At 38.0% G+C, this 21,798-nt stretch overlaps 2 protein-coding genes across 13 annotated transcripts in view; one reads left to right on the top strand and one right to left on the bottom strand.

The window, feature by feature from the left end:
- Positions 1-20,916, bottom strand: part of dock7 (dedicator of cytokinesis 7) — a 66,071-nt gene extending 45,155 nt beyond the window's left edge. For all 12 annotated transcript variants that reach the window (XM_067459821.1, XM_067459818.1, XM_067459819.1 and 9 more), the window contains exons 1-14: positions 20,818-20,916; positions 15,720-15,822; positions 15,402-15,577; positions 13,351-13,419; positions 11,562-11,691; positions 11,228-11,440; positions 11,049-11,134; positions 10,899-10,965; positions 10,502-10,651; positions 9,696-9,776; positions 9,424-9,586; positions 9,093-9,235; positions 8,855-8,948; positions 7,834-7,996 (exon numbers count right to left, since the gene is read on the bottom strand). In XM_067459821.1, the coding sequence (XP_067315922.1) occupies positions 7,834-7,996; positions 8,855-8,948; positions 9,093-9,235; positions 9,424-9,586; positions 9,696-9,776; positions 10,502-10,651; positions 10,899-10,965; positions 11,049-11,134; positions 11,228-11,440; positions 11,562-11,691; positions 13,351-13,419; positions 15,402-15,577; positions 15,720-15,822; positions 20,818-20,855 (1,676 nt within the window). In that variant the 5' untranslated portion in view covers positions 20,856-20,916. The remainder of the gene's footprint in view (positions 1-7,833; positions 7,997-8,854; positions 8,949-9,092; positions 9,236-9,423; positions 9,587-9,695; positions 9,777-10,501; positions 10,652-10,898; positions 10,966-11,048; positions 11,135-11,227; positions 11,441-11,561; positions 11,692-13,350; positions 13,420-15,401; positions 15,578-15,719; positions 15,823-20,817) is intronic.
- angptl3 (angiopoietin-like 3) lies at positions 3,245-6,673 on the top strand. Its single transcript, XM_067459817.1, has 7 exons — positions 3,245-3,870; positions 4,133-4,243; positions 4,457-4,574; positions 4,649-4,762; positions 4,960-5,055; positions 5,336-5,608; positions 5,693-6,673. Exons 1-7 carry the CDS (start codon positions 3,349-3,351, stop codon positions 5,866-5,868), a joined length of 1,410 nt encoding a protein of 469 aa, XP_067315918.1. The 5' UTR covers positions 3,245-3,348; the 3' UTR covers positions 5,869-6,673.
- Positions 20,917-21,798: the final 882 nt, after the last annotated feature.

Below are 21,798 nucleotides of genomic sequence, written 5' to 3'. Positions count from 1 at the left end.
TAAATGCCCACAGCTAGGATTGGATAATATTTGCATATTTAATGTGAGTACATGTGAGGGATTGTTTTGAAAGCATGTGGAAAAACAGCAACCAGAATGATTCATCCCACAGGGCTCGCAAAACATCTTTATCAAACAAATCTCTCTCATCCACCCGCGATTGATTTGAATTTTTTTTTTTTATTACTTGGCCCGCCCGATCGGTGAATATAAGTGCAAACTGTGCATTACACACACACACACACACACACACACACCAAGTACGTTGCAAACAGCATGATCAAAACTTCCATAGTTGTATTTTTCCTTCAAATATCAAGTCGAGACTGAACAACACAGGAATGTAATTTCACTCTTTAAGAAAGCCTGTCGGCAGGCCGGTGATACGTTTTGGTAGCCCGTCTGGAAGCCCTGGCCCATACATGTCCGAGTCTGATCCCGAAATTGCAATGAACCAACACCACCACAAATAAAGGATTTTTCAGCCTTTGACAGCGTGCTAAGGTATGTTCTGTTAGACACGTACACATAATCAATAGATCTATATCAAACAGATCTGTAACAATGCAATACTATCACACACTGTCAGAAAAAAGGTGCAGTGCTGTCACTGGGGCGGTACCCTAAGGTACAAAAGTGAAAAGGTACATCTTTGTACTTTACTCACCCCTAGATACATATTAGTACCTTAAAAGGTACATATCAGTAATTTAAGAGTGCATATTAGTACCTTTTCGGGTTTGTACCTTAGGATACCGCCCCAGTGATAGCAACGTACCTTTTTTTCTGACAGTGCATATTTAAAAAAACGAAAAAACATTTTCTCACATTAGTGTGTTGCTTCATTAATTCATATAATCTCATCCTGTCTGCAAATCAAGTCTCATTTACAAACTAATCCACAATAAAATTAAGGATCAGACTTCCCCGCAATGTCTCCCCCATGTGAGATGGATAATCATTAAAAATAAAGTTCATCCGTACATTCATAATATTGGAATCCGAATGCAGCTTATATGGCATATTTATTGCTTTGAAGTCCAGTTTAGCTCTATGTAGGCCTATGCCATGTCAGTGGCACAAGTCGGTTGGCCCACCTACAGAATCAGGTGTTGTTCTTCTTCTGTTGAGGCGGTGCTTCACCACCCACTGACGTCACAGCCTGGCACGTTCTAGGATCTGTCGTTTACTGGGCCTGGAGTCAATAAAAGCTTTTCTTTGACTAACAAGAAAGTTTTCAGCTCTGAAACTTACAGGATATTCTTATATGACACCTTTTATATATCAAAAGCTCAAGAGAAAGTTGATTTCTCAGTTCATGACCCTTTTACCCTTTTAAGGTATTCAAAATGCTTCCATATAAATTACATTCAAATGCAAAAAAAAAAAAAAAGTTCAATAAACAAAAATGTCTTTTATTTTTCTTCGTACACGGGGTGTACGAAGACACATTGGAGAGGATATTTCTATCCACCTCAACCTTCCAACCCTGACATGCAAGCTCCTACACCCTGAATGGCCTCTGGGTACACAATGGGAGTCAGGTCGTGTTTGCTGTGTCCACAAATATGGATTGAGGACAAACTTTCCGCACATGTCTGACAAGAACCAGTTAGTATGTACTTGCAGCAAGACAACGAAACATAAAACTAATTAGCTGGCAGGCAAATAAAAATGCAATCTTGTTTTTCAGCCTAATGTTTACTGAATAGCATCCATAAAAAGTTTCAATAGATACATTTTTTCTATATAAAGTTTCACTATATAAATTGCTACCTAGGTTCTTAAAACCACACCAAAAATACGTGACACGTTTTTTTCAAACATACCATAAATGTCAAGAACTCAACAATATATTTAGTATCTTGTATACAGCAATATTAAAATAATTTTAATAGTTTTGTTTTTTTATCCTACATTATTCAACTAGAATGTTTAACCGGAATATGAACTTTAACCAGAAGATTTGAAAAATTTTATTAAAATGCATTATTTATTCAAGAATGGACTATAAACGAATATCAGTGTCCTGAAAATGCTTCAGTACACTCCTAAATTTGACTGAATGTTGTCTGTCTTTTTAAAAAAAAAACATCTGTCTGCAAAAGTAGTAGTAGAGATTATTTCTCAATTAAAACATCAGGGGGGGAAACAGCAGATACATCAAAAATAGTGACAGGTTCAATAGTATATCAGTAAATTTAAGATGTTTGCAAACTTCTGCCCATGACTGCCTCATCCTCATTACAAGCTGCTAAGTTTAAAGATTTAAAACAGCACATGTAAACCAAGGCTGAACATCGTTACTGAAATGAAATTTTTACAATTAAAACTTTTTAACAAATGTAACATTATTCAGCACTTCGCCTATGGTATTAAACGCTATCTAAATGGTTGACATAAGGTGTGTGTGTGTGTGTGTGTGTGTGTGTGTGTGTGTGTGTGTGTGTGTGTGTGTGTGTGTGTGTGTGTGTGTGTGTGTGTGTTACAAGAGTGAATTCATATTTTACCAAGTAGTAAAGGTTTTTAAAACATTGTTGAATTGAATAACTTTTTTGTAACAAAAATTCACTTACATTTATTTTAAAAAAATGTTTGGTGGTGAGCTAGTATATAAAGCATTTGGTACATATAAAAAAACCTATCGCCCTGACCAAGCCAAAAGAAAAAAAAGGTTGCTTAACCCTGAAGAGAGATTAATTCAAAGCAGCAGTAAATAAAAAGCCTGTACATATCAGAGCAAATGGCACAAACTCCCTCAACTTCAGTCATCACTCATTTCTATTACCGCCTGAGCCGAAGCGTCCTGAGATCCAGCGACGATCCTGCTTGTACATGCAGACCCTTCTCAGTGGCACCTAAGAGTGATGCTCCGCTGATTCAGGAGACCATTAAATCAAAGCCAGAACCATAAATCGCATACTTTTATTATTAATTCCCATCTAGCGGTGCATGCACAGAGCACCAAGTGGCCACGGTTATGATGTGATCGATTGGCAGGATGATTCATCAGCATCGTTCATCTTTGCTTATCAGATGCAACCAGGGACCAGGTTATGAATGTATGGTGAGTGGGGGCTGTGTGTGTGTGTGTGTGTGTGCGTGTGTGTAACTGTAAATTGTCTGCACCGGGTAAACTTTCCACAGATTGGGAGGAGGACGCTAAAGCAAAGCCAGCTTAATAATTACCAAACGCTCCCTCCCCTTTCAGTGTAGCCGTATATATTTGAGGAATCTCAGCTGTTTTTGTTCTCAGAGTAGGAGATGACAAGAGTAGCGAGAAAGGGAGGTTAAAAGAGAGACTAGCGCACAGCCAGGCATTGGGAACGGACTGACGCAGTGAACAAAATGCCTAAAATGATGTTGATTTTCCTGCTTTTTTGGCTAAGCTTGTCCACAACAAGCGCAGCCCCTAACCAGAGAAAAGCACACACGGAAGCGCCTATTCTAATCACCGCGCCACCAACTGAGGCTAGATCCCGCTTTGCCATGTTAGATGACGTACGACTCCTGGCTAACGGTTTGCTGCAGCTCGGCCAGAGTCTCCGAGAGTTTGTGCATAAGACCAAGTCTCAGATCAACGACATCTTCCAGAAGCTCAACATCTTTGATCGCTCCTTCTACCAGCTCTCAGTGGTCACCAGTGAGATCAAAGAGGAAGAAGAAAAGCTGAAGGAGACGACTATATTTTTGAAGGCCAATAATGAGGAGATCAGAAACTTATCACTGGAGATCAACTCCAAAATTAACAACATTCTCCAAGAGCGAAGCCAGTTGCATAGCAAGGTTGGTGGGCTGGAGGAGAAGCTGAAGGGTTTGTCTCAGAGCATGATGCCTCTGGAGCAACTTCAAGAGATAACTGCTTTGAAGGTGAGTCTAGTCAAGTTAATTCCGAAATTCAAATAATAACAGTCCGAATTCACATTATAACTATAGTGCTTTGCAATTTCAAATTCAATTTTTTTTAAATAATGTCAAAAAATGTGAATCACACTTGATAGCAAGAGCAAAAAAACATTTAGATCAACAAAGGTTCAGATAAAATATACTGATCATATAGCTGTACAGCAGTATCTGTTCCCGCAGAATCCAGTTATGCATTTACTCCATTAATAACTTGTATCTGTTGCAGGATGTGATAGAAACACAAGAAAGAACCATTACAGACCTGCTTAAATCTGTTAAAGAGCAACACGAACAGCTAAATTACCAGAAGAGCAAAATTAAGAGTCTTGAGGATAAGGTATCCATCCATTTGACTAAAATATGTTTAAGTTATGTTCAATTTTTAACTAAACAAAACAAAAAATACACACACACACACACACACACACACACACACACACACACACACACACACATTTAATATATATCACATATACACACACACACACACACACAGTAACTCTCATACCTTTATATACATTTACTGAGAACAAATATTCCTTTATTTCAGGTGAACTATGATGCATTTCAAGAAACAGCTGAAAAACCTTTGTATTTAAACCCAGAAACACCTGACCCTTTTCGGTACCTAACAATCAACTCCACTAATGGGACTACAGAAATAAATGGTAAGAACAGCATGAAATCGATTATGCTTGCTTTAATAAAACCAAAACCATCAACTGTGTGTTTTGTTGCACAGACTTTCCAATAGACTGCAGTGATGTGTTCAAAAGAGGCCAGAAAACCAGCGGAATTTACCCCATCAAACCCAATCAATCTGAACCTTTCTATGTTTACTGCGAGATAAGTTCTGGTAAGAGACCGATAATGCACATCTAATCAGACTTCCTACTGATATCAGTTACAAAAATTGTGACAGGTACATCACAAAGGGCAAAAGAAACTTTACCTAGGTGGTCACTTTCCTAATTTAGAAGGTTTTGCATTTTTCACCATTCTTATCAAACTAGAATTCTCTTTTGACGGTTTACTTTTACTCTTTCTTTTAAGATGGAGCAGAAACAGTCATTCAGAGGAGGGAGGATGGTTCTGTTGATTTTGACCAGTCATGGGAAAAATATGAACATGGATTTGGCAAATTGGAAAGTAAGTATGATTTTGTGTCAAGTCCGGTTTCCTTCACTACTACTCCTACTGTAGATGTTTGATAACATGAACAGTATCTGTAGAATAATGCATCTTTAGCTGAAGACAACTGCAAAAAGCAAATTATGCTATACACTTGAAAAAGTGCCAGCAGAGGCAAAAAATTATTCAGATTGTTTTAAAGTAATTCTAATCATGAGAACTATAAATTCTTCAAGGCATGACCACTAGAAATGGAAACTTTAGCTTTCAACTAAGCGGAAATGTCCTTGTGTTACAGAAGAGTTTTGGCTGGGCTTGGAGAAGATCCATTCCATTGCTCAACAAGGAGAATACATTTTACACATTGAACTGGAAGACTGGAAGGAGGAAAAGAGATTCATAGAGTACACGTTCAGCCTGGAAGGCCCTGCATCTGATTACGCCCTTCACGTGGTACCTTTGTCCGGAGATCTGCCTGATGCCATGAGCAACCACACGGGCATGAAGTTCTCAACCAAAGACAGAGACAACGATAATCATGACGAGTCCAACTGTGCCCGCAACTACACAGGTATCAAACGCTCAAATTAAATATTTAATATCATACCATACACAACTGAATATCCCTTGAATAATAATTTTTTGCTGGTTTCAGGTGGTTGGTGGTTTGATGCATGTGGGGACACCAACTTAAATGGGAGATACACCTGGGTAAGATTGAGGACTCGCCACCAGCGCAGGAAAGGAATCTACTGGAGGCCAGCCAAAGGAAGCTCCTACACTCTCAAATCCACAAAGATCACCATCAGACCATCAACCCAGTTTCAATAATCCCTGAACCTATACTCTCTATTAGGCAACTCAGAATTAGTTAGAGGGGTCACACTGGCAGTAGACACTGGCAAACAAAGCTTTTCCCTTTCTCTACAGACACCCGAAACTGACTGATGTAACTGCAACAGGTCATTGACTCTGGTAGAGGGTAAAAACCAAGTCAAAGGGTGATTGCAACATGTTAGTTCATTGGTTCATAAATCTCCATAGGTCATCAGATAACGAAATTGTAGCTTGCTGACCAGGAAGAGTTGTTAAAAAAACTGAAGAGGTTCAGATGGCAAGATCATACCTCTGAAACAGGATCCGGTGCATGTTATTATCAAGAGTCAACCGGTAGACTTGAAGACTATATGGATATTATAGAACTGCACTGCATTTAACTATAGAACTTCTCAACATCATTTCACATATTGTATGTTTACTTAAAGAATGTATTTAAGCAATTTACACAAATGTGCAACAGTCGAAAAGCAATGGGTAACACTTTATAATAATTTTCATTAAATTTTCATTCGTAACCATAAAGCTTAGTGCATAAAGCTTACAATGCAATATACATTATCCTGTAATTTTGATGTTGAAAATATTACAAAGTGTTACCAAGAAATGTACCGTTATGGTCTGCATGCCTCTTTCTGTTACTGAGTCATATTGACTCATGGTTATGCTTTGTACATACTCAGCTGTATTGTGTATAGTTTACAGAATGTTTCTCAGTGATAGTCGGGTACATCATATTTATAGCAACACATTTAGACAATAAGCTAAAAAAAATAAAAATCAATCTTTCTTTAAATTAGTCACTTACAGGACTCGGTGTGACTACAGTTCAAACTATACTTGTATTCACATGGCAAGCTTTTCACATGACAACTCACTGCAAAATTAAAACAAATTTGAGCAATAACTTCTCAACAGAGAATATGAAAAACGTCTTTGGGGACTCACATAACTCAAATAAAACTACGGTTAGTTTACAGGGGAGGAAAACAATTATTTAACTGATAATAAATAATCCAGCAGGAGGATCAAGCTTAACCTATGTGGGAAATCAACCTTTCATAATTAACATGTTATAAGACCTGCATTTACAACAGACATGACAAGTGTGATAAATCTAGAGAATGAGATTTGTCAGTTAACTCGTCCCAATCGGACTATTCAGCACCACCCAAAGGCTGACTACGCAGAACGTCCAGAGGAAGATAACAAAGTTGGCACAGGCTGAGAGTGGACAAACATGTCCTCTATATGACAGGTTATGTCAACATATGCAGAAGATAAGCACCTTTGTCTGACCAACCTTGACAAAATTATTGAGTTTAAATAGTGGGGTAAGAGCATACAGTGAGGCCAACCGCTTTCACAGAGACAAGGCTAAAAGTGAGGTAAATTCTGAATTTAATCTAGACCAGTGGTTATCATCTAGGGGGCAGGGCCTACTTGAGGGCCTCAGCAAACATCCAAGGTAACCTCAAGACCACAAAAGTGTTTAAAATAAGACAAAATAAGCTAAAGCAGATAACACCAAGACATTTTTTTGTACTTTAAATCACCACCTCAACAACAGTTTGGTTCCCCTGAGGAAACAGGATTCCCAAAGTCTTGGAAAACCTGGATATATGAGGCAGCCAAATTTTAAAATGGGTATTTCTAAACCTGGAAAAGTGTAAATTGATTAAACAGCTACGGTATTTTTATAAAGAATATAGATTTTACTAGGTATGCCACATTTTTAGCCAAATCCATGTAAATTCGTAAGTTTATAAAAGTGTAGAAGAATATTCAGTTCCTAAAAAATTCTGGAATCCTTAAAATGTAATTATTTTTGTTACTTTTTTCATTTACAAAAACTAGGAGTGCCCATAGATTAAAAAGAAAACTAGGGCTATAGGTGGCCTTTGAATGTTATTGTGGAGTCAAAAATGTCGATCTACACATTATAAAAGGTGATTATACCTGTAAGTGGTGTTGGGCACATAAACATCCCTGGCAGGGAACTCCAGGATCTCTTTTGTTGGCCGCACTCGACTGTCTGGGTAAGGCTTCACTTGGAGCAGCTCAGGCGTCAGGCAATAGTGAGGGTTATCAGGGGCTGGAGAGATGTCGATCTTTAGCTGGGCTAAGGGCATAAAGTAAATTAGTAACATAACTCATTGCATAAATGGTTAATAAGGCCAATATCTATTGCATAAACATGTTAAGGGGATAGTTCATCCTGAAATGAAATTAAAGCCTTTTGTTACTCACCCTGCTGTTAATTCAATGCCCTATGTCATCCGTTTGGACTTTAACAAAAACATTCTAAAACATCAAAAATATTATGCAAAAGTATGATGCATTGATAAAGTGAGACGCGCACCATATATGGAAAGTGTACAGGAGGCATACTATAAGGTTGAGATAAATAAACTATTATTCAGTCAAAACACTGAGCTCAGACGTTACTCTATGTGTGTTCCTGTAATGACTAGAACGAGCCGTCAGCAGGCACGGCGCTCATGCTCACGGACTGTTGTCATGGCATCCAAGATAAACATACACACGCAACATTTTGAGAAATCAGGCTCAAAAGAAAAAAAAGCCACTCTCTTCTTTTCTATAAGGTATATGATAAGAAATAATACAATACTAATAATTAAACCTCCTGAAGTGAATATTGTGTACCTATTGTCATGACAATAGTGTGTGAGCATGAGCGCCACGCCTGCTGACGGTTCGTAGCAGTCATTACAGCAACGCGCACAGAGTAACGGCTGAGCTCAGTGTTTTGACCGAATAATCGCAAAACCTTATAGTATGCCTCCTGGACACTTTCCATAAACGGAACGCGTCTCACTGTATCGTTGATTCATACTTTTGTATAATTTTTGTAATGTTTAACCCTGGTCGGACATAGGGCATTGAATCAACCTCAGGGTGAGTAAAAGATGGCTTTAATTTCATTTCAGGGTGAACTATCCCTTTAAGAGAGCTCTACCTGTGATGGGCCTCAGTCTACGCAGCACAGAGGATGGACGCCGCATGTCGGCTAGGAACTTGTAGAGATCTTCATCGCTTAGTCTATCTCCTTCCTGATATGATATACAATATAAATAATATATAAAATGTGAAAAGCTTTCACTCATTAGCTTTAATGATCGGTAACTGAACAGTCAACTTCTAATGAATGAGGTACTCATCAATATTAGGATTTTTTTTTTAAATAAAAATGTGACCTGTTTGAAGAAGTTGGTGACCGTCAGGGTGGCAGGCCTGAAGCTAGTCAGACTGCATGATTCATCTCCGCTGGTGGTTCTCTCCAACGAACGACGCCCCACAATACTAGAGTTCCTCCGTTCGGACCACGAGCCTTTCCTCTCTGTGTGACGGCGCAGAGTCAAGAGTTAGAAAGAAATCCAATAAAGAGCAAAAATTAGATGCAGCATGTCCTACTTCAATAAGTTTCACACCTATTCAAATGTTGTTCACAACACTAACCTCAAACTGTGCAAGTTCAAGTAGAAGATTAATAATATGCACAACCGTCAGTGTCATTTGTAGTCTCACCTGAAAGCCCCATCTCCAGCTCGGTGTCTCTCTCCAGACTGCCTGCACTGTTCACTATATTCATGAGGTGTATGGCCGTCCAAGCAAACGGCATCCGATAACGCCCTAGTCGCTGGCAAAACTGTTCGGACTGACTGCGTAACTTCTCAATCTTTTCCTTATTCTGTGGTACCCGGGACAAGAAAATAAATATCAGTCACCATGTTGAACTGAATTCCATCAGGAGTTGGTGTAAAATGTACAACAACAAAAAACAATAATAAATGGCTTACTTTGGCAGCATCAGACTCTTTAAAGACCATGTAAGGCTCTGCACACTCTCCAATGTCTCCCTGTTGTAGCACCTTCTCAAGCTGAAAGCAAACACAGTGCAGATGAGCATTGATAATGCACAGCTTTCAGTGAACACTACTCAAAACACAAATTAAATATTAAATAAACAAACATGAATGCAATATTAAAATCAATGGAATAATCATTAAACATGAAAATACATTTGTTAAATCCATTGATACTTAAAGGGATAGTTCACCCAAAAATGAAAATTATCTAACGATTTGCTCAACCCTCAAGCCATCCTAGGTGTGTATATGACATTATTCTTTCAGACAAATACAATCTGAGTTATAATAAAAATGTTTTGGCTAGTCCAAGCATTATAATGGCAGTGAATATCAGCCTAAAATTAAGCCCAAAAAAGTGCATCCATCCATTATAAAAGTAATCCACACGGCTCCAGGAGGATAAAAATTTTAGCCATGTGGATTACTTTTATTATGGATGGATGCACTTTTTCAGGCTCTAAAATATGGTGGTGGGGGGGTCCATTATAAAGCTTGGACAAGAGAGCCAGGGCATTTTTTTATTTAACTCATGGTTTAATTTTCATTTTTGGTTGAACTATCCCTTTAAACTGTCCTATTGGCTTGAAAACCCATTTACGCAAAAAAAATAATTGTACATAAATAAATTATATTACATTACTCCAGTCTTTATTGTCACATTAGATTCTTCAGAAGTCATTCTAATATGAAGATTTGATGCTCAAGATTATACAGTATATATTTTTGCAACCAACCTTGATAACAAGGAAGACATCTTGGGAAGGGTAAGTGATTGAAAAGACGGCAGAGCGGGCCAGGGTGGAGATAGCAGCAGATGGGATGTGCGGTCGAAGCATAGCCTTCGTTTGCTCAGAATTCAAGTCAAAGTAAAAGTTCTCTGATATCTGAAGATCAAGACAGGAAGATGACAGGATACATTAATGTCTGTGGGAGTGTCGAGGAACTGAAATCTTTGAACCGGTGACTACTACCCTCTAGTGTTGAAATCAGTTAGCAATGACATGTGACATTTCCTCCACAAATGCAACTTACATTTTATTTACCAGTAAAGGACTTAATATTCATTAATTTAGGCTTTAGATTTTCACATTTATCTTTTAACTCATTACACAAGGAATCATAACAGCTCACCTTTTTCTTTTCTTTGATATCATATAAGGCCAAACTTGCAAATATTGGCTCAATTTCTATTTCAAACCTTAAAAATGAGAAGAGAAGCGTATTAGCAAAACCTTAGTCATTAATGATACATTTGAGTCGGCAAAGGCTGTTCCCACTTACTTCAAGGACAAGCACTTGACAAGAAGCCTTTGACCAAAATGTTCTTTGGGAACATCAGGCACACAGTGGCGCTCAATTGGTTCTTCCTACATGAAGTGGGGGGAGTAAATGCAAGAAGTTTTAGTAATCCTTACTTTTGAGATTTGTGAGAGTTAATAAAACAAAATGTCATATTCTACCTCATCCAAAGCAGGATGCAGTGCGAAGAGCTCTCGATGACGGTTTGACTTGCGCTGGTCTTCATTGTGGCGGTCGATCTCCTCGTTGGGTACTCGATCCAGAAGGTGAGGCAGCAGAGCATCAGGCTGAGAGTTCTTCAGATCAAAAATACTGCAAGCCCAGCTGCCCCGTGGAGTGTCATCAATTGACATGGACCTTCGCTTCAGATCATCCTGTAACATTCAAAATCAATGAATTTAGAGAGAAACTCTCAGCAGATGGGTATTATTCTATTGGGCTTTGCAAAAATTAAGAATATTACATAATACGCAACAGTAGACAAGACAGGTTTACCTGATCATCCTGATAGCTGCTGTGATCTGGCAACTCGTCCGACTCAAAAACCTGCTTGGGTAAACCTCTCTGCCTCTCCTTCTGCTTATCCAAAGTGTTGGGGTTAAATGCTGTTCCCAACTTGTGATACCTGGGCATCCAAAATACATTGACTATTACCTGTATGCTAATCAGTATGCAAAATGAGACCTAATAAATTAATTGTTCAAATTTCCCCATATGCATATGAAACTACCAAATTTGACTGTAATTTGTTTCCAACCCTTTTAAAATATATAATCTGTTATAATAAGCATGTGTGCATGCGTGCATGCATGTGACAAACTAGGCATTTAAAAAAAATGTCATATTAATTTTATAATAATTATTGTAAATTTATTTACAATAGGAATTAAGAACTTTGGCTGTTTTAACATAATATGTGAATATATAACTAATTAAAGTTAATCACTGCTCAAATTTTAGATCTACACATTTTTATCATTTATATTTTGTCAATAAAGCATCAAACATTATCTTTTGTAATGAGTAGTTTGCATAGTAATAAGTTGTTGTAGTAGTAAGTTAAAATTATTTCCAGTGGTGCTTTGTTAAAAAAAAAAAAAACAGATATTTGGTTCATATAATTATGTGAAACTTCGTAGGCTCAAGCTAAATTTTCCAACCATCTTATAATGATAGTAATTACTTCACTTTTATACACATATGAAAAGGTATTACAATGAGGTATTTATATAATGCTTTGCTGTATTTCAATCATATCAGAGGATCTCCCTTCAACCACCTCCAGCATGCAGCATCCACTTGGATGATGTGACAGCAGCCACAGTAACTTAGTGCCAGTGCGCTCACCACACACCAGCTATAGGTGGAGAGAAGAGAGAGCGATAGAGCCAATTGAAAACATGAGGATTATTATGAAGAGGCCAAGACTGCTTAAGGCCAATGGAGGGAATTTGGCCAGGATTGGTATTCCCTTCTGCCTTTTAAAAACATAAGGCTGTTTTCTCTGGCACAAAAATGTGCAAAATTGTCCTAAACTCTCTAAGGCCTGGTTTCACATACATGATTAGGCCAGGATTAAGCCTTTGTTAAATTAGGACATTTAAGTATCTTTTATAAATTAGACAAAAACATAACTTGACTTGAGACAAAGAGATAGTTTATAGCTGAGATAGTTTAAGACATGTCAGTGCAAGCTTCTTTCAGTTAAAACAGCTCAATTTAGTCTGGGACTATTCTTAAGCCTTGTCTGAAAAACCAGGCATAAATCTTGCTCACTGACCCTATAAGAACATTATATAATCTCAGTCAGGATAATAGTTTGGGCTTATCAATTAGAATCACCATGGTAACTGATTCACAGTAACTTGTGAAGGCCCTAAAAGTATTATCCAAGAAAGTCTCATGGGTAGAGTTAAAAGCCCCAGTGAAAAGTATCATAAAAGCTTGTCGGAAAAATACTGCTGGCAAAAAGCACTTGAATTATTTTTTGTCAGTTATGAACAGGCCCACACAAAAAAGATTTCAGCAGAAATGCACAGACAGTGTTGCAGGTACTTCCGCAGGATTAGAGCATCCATTAATCACAACAAGGTACCAAGAATGTTACACTCTCAGCTCCAACACATTTAAATCTACGTAGCAGAATTCTTCAGATTGTCCTCCAAAAAAATCAAAGTAAAATGAAATCTGGAACTAAAACCACTTGGGGAGGGGGAAGAGAAAAACAGATGTGAAGATGAAATCTAGAGAAGCATGTAAAATGTAATACTTATAAATCTCGTACTTGCGGTTAGTGACGGCCCAGTCCTCAGTGTAAGACCGGGTGCAGTCTCTGACATGTGGATCATTGTCACTATAAAAATATTTAAGAGAAGAAACAAGTTAAACGTGCTAAATCAGTAAATGACAGTGATGAGTTTCACAACAAATTAAAAAGCAATCAAGAAAAATAGAGGAATATAAAGAAAAATATAAACAAAGTAATTGATAAGCCTTTTAGGCCTAAATGACTATTGAAATAATGTGATTTTAAAGCTGTTCACATCGACAATTCAATGTAATTTATACATCCTTCACTGTTTACATTTACTTTGAGGGCACATACTAATGTCTGTTAGCCTGACAAGCCAGACCCACATCAAGATGTTTGGTCTGGAAACTCATCATTGACAGGGCTCAATCCGAGGGGTTGTCAATAAACGGTTGTCTTTCAAACTCCCTCTGCACGCAATTGGATACAATAATAATAATAGATACATTATAAATAAAAAATTTTATTTATAATGCACTTCTCATTCCGAAGAATCTCAAAGTTCAACAAAGGGAAAAAATAACAAAAAAATGAATAACAGGTAAAAATATAGAATACTACAAACAATCAACCAACACAGAAAACTGAACAGAAACCGAGCTGATGGTGAACAGAAACCGAGCTGATGGTGAAGAGAAACAGAGCTGATGGTGAACAGAAAACAGAGCTGATGGTGAACAGAAAACAGAGCTGATGATGAAGAGAAACAGAGCTGATGGTGAACAGAAAACAGAGCTGATGATGAAGAGAAACAGAGCTGATGGTGAACAGAAAACAGAGCTGATGGTGAACAGAAAACAGAGCTGATGGTGAACAGAAAACAGAGCTGATGGTGAACAGAAAACAGAGCTGATGGTGAACAGAAAACAGAGCTGATGGTGGAAGTCTCTGTAAGCTCCGCAGCACACTGTGGTCCACTCCATTTTTTACATTTCTCCCAGCGGCAGTGTCCTGATGACGTCGTCAAGGCATGACAGCTGAAGACCAGATGGTGGGTCTTCATGACGATTCAGATGATGGGGATCGCCGCAGCACCATGCAGGAGGCAGATAAAGTTTTCCAGGCACTTCTGTGGACACACCGGGGTCGACGAAGAAGTCTAAGCCGCTCCACGGCCGCAATGCAAGACGGAACAGCGGCGCAGCCGAGAAGCGGAACATCCCAACGTCATGCCGGACACTGATGACGCTGGCCCGGTGCAAACTTCCACCACCATGCAGCTCAAGCCCCAGGGAGACCACCAGTGAGCAGCCGACACCCAGAAGAGAGAGCAGCCGCAGAGAGCAACATGAAATGTCCTTCAAACCAGAACCAACTGCAGCAATTCAAATATAAACATCAGAGAATCGGTGGTAAACGGCGAAACGACGAACAACGTCCTCTCAGTGGCTGCCAGCAATCAGCAACAGTCCCAATTGTAGCTCTGTCTGTTAGACTAGTCACAAACATAAGAAAATAAAATCTAAATCTAATAGTACAGTAACATGATTTGTGGGTGGAGAAGTGGGTCGAACAGACAACGCCAGCGTCCTCTCCCCCACGTTGCCTAGCAACTCTTACTATTTCGCTACATTTCTCACTATTTCGATATCACTACAACCGCAACAAAGGTAAAGCAGAGCTCTTTGACAGATTAAACTTTCGCCGTATCCGGTTGGCAAAACTCAGAACACATCTTCCCTTCTTAAGAATGACTTTAGTGCCATTCTTTTTTATTTTCTCAGAGAAAAGCTTAACTCCAAGTCTTCCAGAGTCGCGGTCAAAGCTGACTCGAAAAACCGCTGTTCGCCAGTTTCTGTGTTTACTAGAAGCACGTGTACGCGCAACTCGGCCATCATTATATTAAGCCCTGCCCACCGACTCTATACACAATGTGATTGGCCCGACCAGAGTTTGGCGTTTACAGCTCAGAAGTGAATTGAGAGTTGCTAGACCACACTCGCGGAAAATTAGATTTGCTGCCACTAGGGTGCGTCTAGATTTCTAGGCTAAATGTCTGCCTCAATTCTTCGAACCAAACTCACCCCTCCTCAGGCACAGCCTGCCCAAGAGTTCGGCACTCTCTTGGCGTGTAAAGCACTTCAATGTCATCTGGAGGAAATTCGATCAAATCTCTCAGAGGTCCTGACTCTATAATGGGAGGGTGCGTGATCAAATACTCTTCAAAATCCACTGGCTCTACAGCCTCTGTCAGAGGAATCTGTGGGAGAAATCCAAAAAGGAAAAGAAAGAGAATGTGAGAGCTGTTGCTGCTATCTGCCAAGAAAGACAGTACCACACTATAGTGTCAATCTCTCCGATTTAACATAGCTGGTGTATTATCTTGGAAACGTAGTACTTACAGCATTGCTAGTGGCATTTCCACCCACACTGAGGTTTTTGAGAAGTTGAGGAGAGCCTCCATACTGACCAGCAATCTGCTTCCTGACCTCAGCTGCTACAGTCCTGGAGAACAACAGGGCATAGACGGCATTATAATACAAACCAGAAAAGAATCCCATGACCTGACACGTCATCTTCTATAAGCAAATCATAGAATAAATGCTAAGTTCAGAGTGGAATATTCAATTATTATATACACTATAGTTCTGAGTTTGGGTAAGATGTTTTTTTTGTTGCTTGCACTGTATTGTAAGGTGTCAGTATTACAGTGTAATTATACATTTAAGTACTGTGTAATAATAATGAACTTCATGTACATAATTTATAGTAAATATTACTACAGTGACTACATATAACGAGTAACAGTGACACCGTAAAGTAAAAAAGTAAAAAATACTTTTTATTCAGCAAGGATGCATTAAATTGATTAGAAGTGATAGTAAATATATTTATACTGTTACAAAATATATTGAAGTTTCAAATAAATGCTGCTCTTTTGAACTCTAGACTAAGAATCTTGAAAAAAAAATGCATCATGGTTTTCACAAATAATAATATTAAGCAGCAGCTTTCAAATGTTTTCAATTGTATTATTGATTATTATTATAATAATATGATAATTCTTTGTGAACATAAGAGACTTCTTTCTGAAATATTTAAAGATCTTACTAACCACAGACTTCTAAAAGGAAGTGTAAAATAGTTGTCATGACCTCATTAGGTTGCATGTTTAATTCAATGCCATTTAATTATCACCTTGGAAAATAAATATGGCTATTTTGCATTTTTGTGTATAAAGTGTCTTAACATGCGAGCTAACAAATGAGTGATGAAAAGTATTACTTCTGGCTTGTTCAGCCCACTGGATATCTCAGTATTATAAAAAAAACAGTACAGTACAGCACAGTAAAATACAGACCCACTTTATATTAGGTGGCCTTAACTACTATGTATTATGTACTAACATTTTAATGAATCATTTGATACAAAGCACTTATTGTGTACATACATGTACTAGGGCTGGGCGATATGGCCCAAAAAAAAAATCCCCGATTTTTTCACCAAAAATTCGATTTACGATTTAAAACGATTTTTTTTCCCCCTCCTACTTAAAATCAATCTGCAGATGACAAAGAAATTGTTCAAAACAAGTTTTAACTTTATTTTGTTTAGGTAAAATTAAATATTTGCAGCTTGGTAGAAGTGCCACCTGGGGTGCAAAACTTTCCGCATGTGAATAACCCGGACTATTCCACAGTATAAACGGGCACCATATCTTTTGCAATATACAGTATACATATTAAAGGTTTATGAATTGATATGCAGATAAAATTAACTTTTATTAACAACAGTAATGTGCAAAAAAAGTATAGGGAAAATTTAAATGTAATGCTCTTATTAAATATAGATTAGCATTGTTCTTCAATAGTCTCACACTGAACTGATCGACAGCTTCAGTGATTTTTACTGTAATTTACTGTAATACTGTAGCTTTACTTTACTGTAATTTAGTCACAATTTGAAGAAAAGTTTAGTTTTTCCTGAGACTGTGACTTCGTACTTTTCTCCATACATTAGGGAGTGGAAATCGCTAATAAATCAATAAGTGCTCTTCTGCTGGTTATAGTGGTGGGCATTTCATATCTTTTTTTAAATAAAAATGCTACAAAATGGATTACACATTTTAAAAAAATAAACTAAAAAAACATTCGACTATTTCTTTCACAAGACCCCTTTAAACTTTTAGTTTTACAAACCATCACATTAAAAATAACATTACAGTCGGATATCTAGAGCTTTGAAGTGCTGGAAATAAGTGTGAAGCTCTTGAAAACCATTGGAAAGTGCTTGAATTTCAATCTCAAAAGGTTGTACGAATCCTGAGATAAATAATGACAACAACAACAACATTAAATCCATGTGGTTTTACTACAGTACAATCGTGGTAAATGTTGGTGTTTTGTGACTGAAACCCCTGATCTTCGCTCAGCTCTGTTAGAGCTGATATCTGTGGTTTATAACAGAATTGTGCGCCGACCGCTTCCACTAGATCACAGTAGCAATGGTGTGTTGATTTAAACGGTCTCTCACTGGATCACCAGCGCTGTGTATCGTGTCTGTCACGAGATTGGCCCGTGTGTGAGCTCGCGCTGCGTTCGTGTCAGCGCAGCTTTAAATGAGTAGCGCCTAGCGCGGTTCCGTTCAGACTTCAAACACACTTTGCAGCGGGGCATTGTTAATTGTTCTGTGAAAAACTGAACCAATTACGAATGACACTGTATGTTGTTAGACGCGATCCTTGTTGTTTGTGTACCTCTGTGGCAAACGCGCGCGGGGAGGGCTGATCCATTACGGGAGCCCAGAGGGGAGCGTCGGCGGATTTGAAAGAGAAAACCGATTTTCATTCACAAAAATCGTCGTAAACTAAAAACTCGAATTAATCCATAAAATCGATTTATCGCCCAGCCCTAACATGTACTTATTTTTTGATGCAAGTACATAGTACTTAAGGCCCCCTAATATAAACTGGGGCCTAAAACACTATCCAAGCAGTCAAGAAAAATTGCATATGGTGTATAGTATACAAATGGCTTCCTGCTAAAATGGGACAAGTAGTATGCTATTCCCAAATGGCCATTATCCCAGGCTTTTGTAAATAACCTTAATGTATGATACATCAAACAAATACAAGCATACTGGGCTCAATAAAATTGCACATGGAAAATCTGGCCACTATTTTTGATATTTACCATTCAGCAGTTTTAGTTGTATGGTATTGGAAATACTTGTTTTAACAAAAATCACAGCAGGAATAAAGTGGAAAAAAGACACAAAGAAATACTAGTGAACCTTTAAAGGAACTGGGCTTGGCAAGATTACACACAAAAAAAAAAACACACACATACTCAAGTGCCTGCTGCTCATGACTTCCAATAGATTATTGTGACAAAGGATTGCTACTATTGAGTAATAACATAAGATTGTAATGTATTGCTTTTTTCTTTCAGCTTTCACAGGCCTACAAAGTACACTGAAGAAATACCTTCAAAATTTGAAATGAAAGCAATGTGTCTGGTCTGCAGTATAGAGTCAAATTGATAGTATTATCATCATAATGTCTTTCTAGCATACGAATCAAACATCCCTAATCAGAATCCTCTCCTAATAGGTAAAGTGATGTACACCAAAACAAAAACCTGCCCACAGTGCCCTTGTTGGTTCTGGAGGGACCTTTATTTAGGCTGGACATTCCTGAAGAGGGAACAGATGATTAGCCCACGGATGTGTTGTTTACAGAGGAACCGCTAACACCATCAATTTCATTGCATATTTCACACACCTCTGAAAATGTCTTAACAGAATCATGAGAAACAGTTTCTGACTTACGAGAAAAGCTTTCAGATTTCCTTTGAATCTGATTAGCACTGCATCAACAAAAATCAAAGATTTTCAGAGCTTTCAGTTTTGTTTTAACCATGAATAAAAATAGATATACAGTGATTTTTGGGGACTTTCTACTCTATATATATATATACCATGGGTAATAATAATACATCCACTGACTTATTCTTCTATGAATAAGCCAAAACACATAGCTGTCTTTGATCATATCAACGAACATGTTTTTTTTTCTACTTGGTTAGAAGCAACTGACGATTGGAATCAGGGCAGCAGGTGCCACTAAGTCTATATTGAATGATCTAATCATCCCATTACATGTGATGTCACTGACAAGACAACAGCATTTTTAAGCATCTGGGAAATGCCATGACTGTGGAAACCACCAGGGAGCCTAAAAGGTCACCTCCTTTTTTAGATCCATATGAGGTCTAATCTGTGATTTAACATCACAATAGAAATCTCAATTGAAGATATAGGTTTTTAAGCCAATTGTTGTAATTAAGTATAGTCTATTACAATAACCCAGGGACCCTGCTCCACAAAAGTATGGGGCCACTATCCAAAATCTGAGAAGAGTTAATTATCAAATAACATATATGGCCGGTTTCACAGACAAGGGTTAAACATAGTACCCAGACTAAAATGCATGTTTGAACTGTTTTACCTGAAAACATCTTGCACTTGCATATCTTAAAATATCTCAGTGTGTCATTGTTTTGTCTCAAGATACACATCAGTAATGTTTTTTTTTTCCGAAGGTACTTAAATGTCCTAATTTAACTATGGCCTAATCCTGTCTTAATCTAAACTCTGTCTGTGAAACCAGGCCATAGTGTCATTACAGTGCAAAGTATCTGCTTTAATTTAATCATACACTGTATTTAAGGTTATTATAGATCTTAGTTGTAAATGGCTTTATTATAGCAATAATGTAATCTGAACACTTGATAGTGTTTTCTATCATACACAAGAAATGCATCATTACTATTCAAGTTTTCTAAACATCATTGTTTACATTATACTTAATTCTTTTATTATATTTTTAATAAATCATATATTCTTGTAAGCAAAGACGTAGTGCGCTGTGTATATACTATACGACTGCATATTGACTACTACACTAATATACCATATTGCCTATTGACAGCATAACATCTCATGATCTTCTCTATGTGTCAGTATGTCAAGCCATCGTCTCACAAACCCAAAACACTGCATTCCATTGATTCACACCAGTCTGCATCGTTAATTCCCTATATGGGGTCAACCAAAGGCGTATTTGTGGATTATAAACCCAGCGGTGAAGACTAATGTTAAGGCACAGAAGCACAAAGGCATCATACTGCTGTCTTGCAGCTTAGGGTGGGTCACTCGGGCATCTATATGGCTGCGACTCAAAACCTAGAGAGCTGTCTACCTAGACAGCATTCCACACGAGCTTATCCGACCCAAACTTGCTGTCTTTGTAGGCAGCTCACTAGGTTTTAAAACACAGCCTAAAAACTCAGCGTCTGATCCAGCTAACTCAACGCCTAGGCCTTATTTGGAAAAGACTGGCATACTCGCCCCTGCATCAGGTAGCATACAAAGAATTGCCTCATGGCTCGTGGGGAATATATAAACACAACGGCTTGGAGATGCGTTAGATATCCTTACCTGCTGATTTTCTGGGCAAAGGCGCGGCGCTCAGCCATGACTGTAGCCGCTGAGTGCTCGAGTAACTCCTCCAGCGCTCCAGCCGCGATATTCCTTCCCCACCCGACCCGTATTCCTCTAAGCCCCTCCCCCTGACGCTTAAAATGCACCTCTTATTGGACAGAAGCAAAGTCACTCATAAAACCGTAGTAACCATAATAAACAGTGAGGGACTCAGGGGCGGGATTTGCCAGATTGCGGCTGGGAAAAATAACGAACAGAGAATGTACCGTAAAACTGGAAAAATAAACGCACATTATATTTTACACAACCAGACAGTGTCTGTCATTCATATCATAGTTGTAAGAATCCTTCATTATGTTTTCTGTCTATCCAGTTTTTAGATTTCTCTCCTCCAGCAACATCCAGTTTTATAGGGAATTCAGGCAGTAGCCTACTGTTCATGTATTTTGGGTTCGTGTGTTGGAGTTATCCCAACATGATTCATATCCTCTGCGTACAATAGAGGGCTCTTTTACAGGAAGCTATCAGTGTAACTAAAAAGTGTGAAATGCATCCGGTTCCACTTCCACCGATAGTGTAATCTGTACTAGTGAATGACAGCTTTATTTGCGTATAACCACATCGTGTTTTGTAATAGTGGTGGATGCTTTATTTAGATGCACGCACCTGAAAACGAATGCAAAGAGTAAAATAATGCTTATGAAGTAAAAAAAAAAAAAAAAAAAAAAAAAAGCATTTAGTTTGATTTTAACAGTGAAAATGATCAGCAAAAATCCTTTAATGTCACATTTTATATTATGTGTAGCCTGATTAAAAAAACATATAAATAATTTTTTAGATGTTTGAAAGATTTTGGGATTTTATTAATTGCATCACACAGAATATGTCACCCCTCCTGGGTGCCACTGTCATTATATTTGAGTGAATTTCTCTGATACCATATGTCACAGTTTTAACTAGGTTTCTGGATTTCTTTCT

This window comes from Pseudorasbora parva, chromosome 12, assembly GCF_024679245.1.
Source record: "Pseudorasbora parva isolate DD20220531a chromosome 12, ASM2467924v1, whole genome shotgun sequence".
In the NCBI taxonomy this organism is placed as follows: domain Eukaryota; kingdom Metazoa; phylum Chordata; class Actinopteri; order Cypriniformes; family Gobionidae; genus Pseudorasbora; species Pseudorasbora parva.
This window is presented reverse-complemented; position numbering and strand designations above follow the sequence as displayed.

What these genes read in the sequence shown, in the direction of transcription:
- angptl3 (XM_067459817.1), top strand. Translation starts at nt 3,349, where the DNA reads ATGCCTAAAATGATGTTGATTTTCCTGCTTTTTTGGCTAAGCTTGTCC. An exon ending in TGGGACTACAGAAATAAATG is followed by an intron (nt 4,575 to 4,648) that starts GTAAGAACAGCA and finishes TTTGTTGCACAG; the next exon opens with ACTTTCCAATAGACTGCAGT. An exon ending in TTACTGCGAGATAAGTTCTG is followed by an intron (nt 4,763 to 4,959) that starts GTAAGAGACCGA and finishes CTTTCTTTTAAG; the next exon opens with ATGGAGCAGAAACAGTCATT.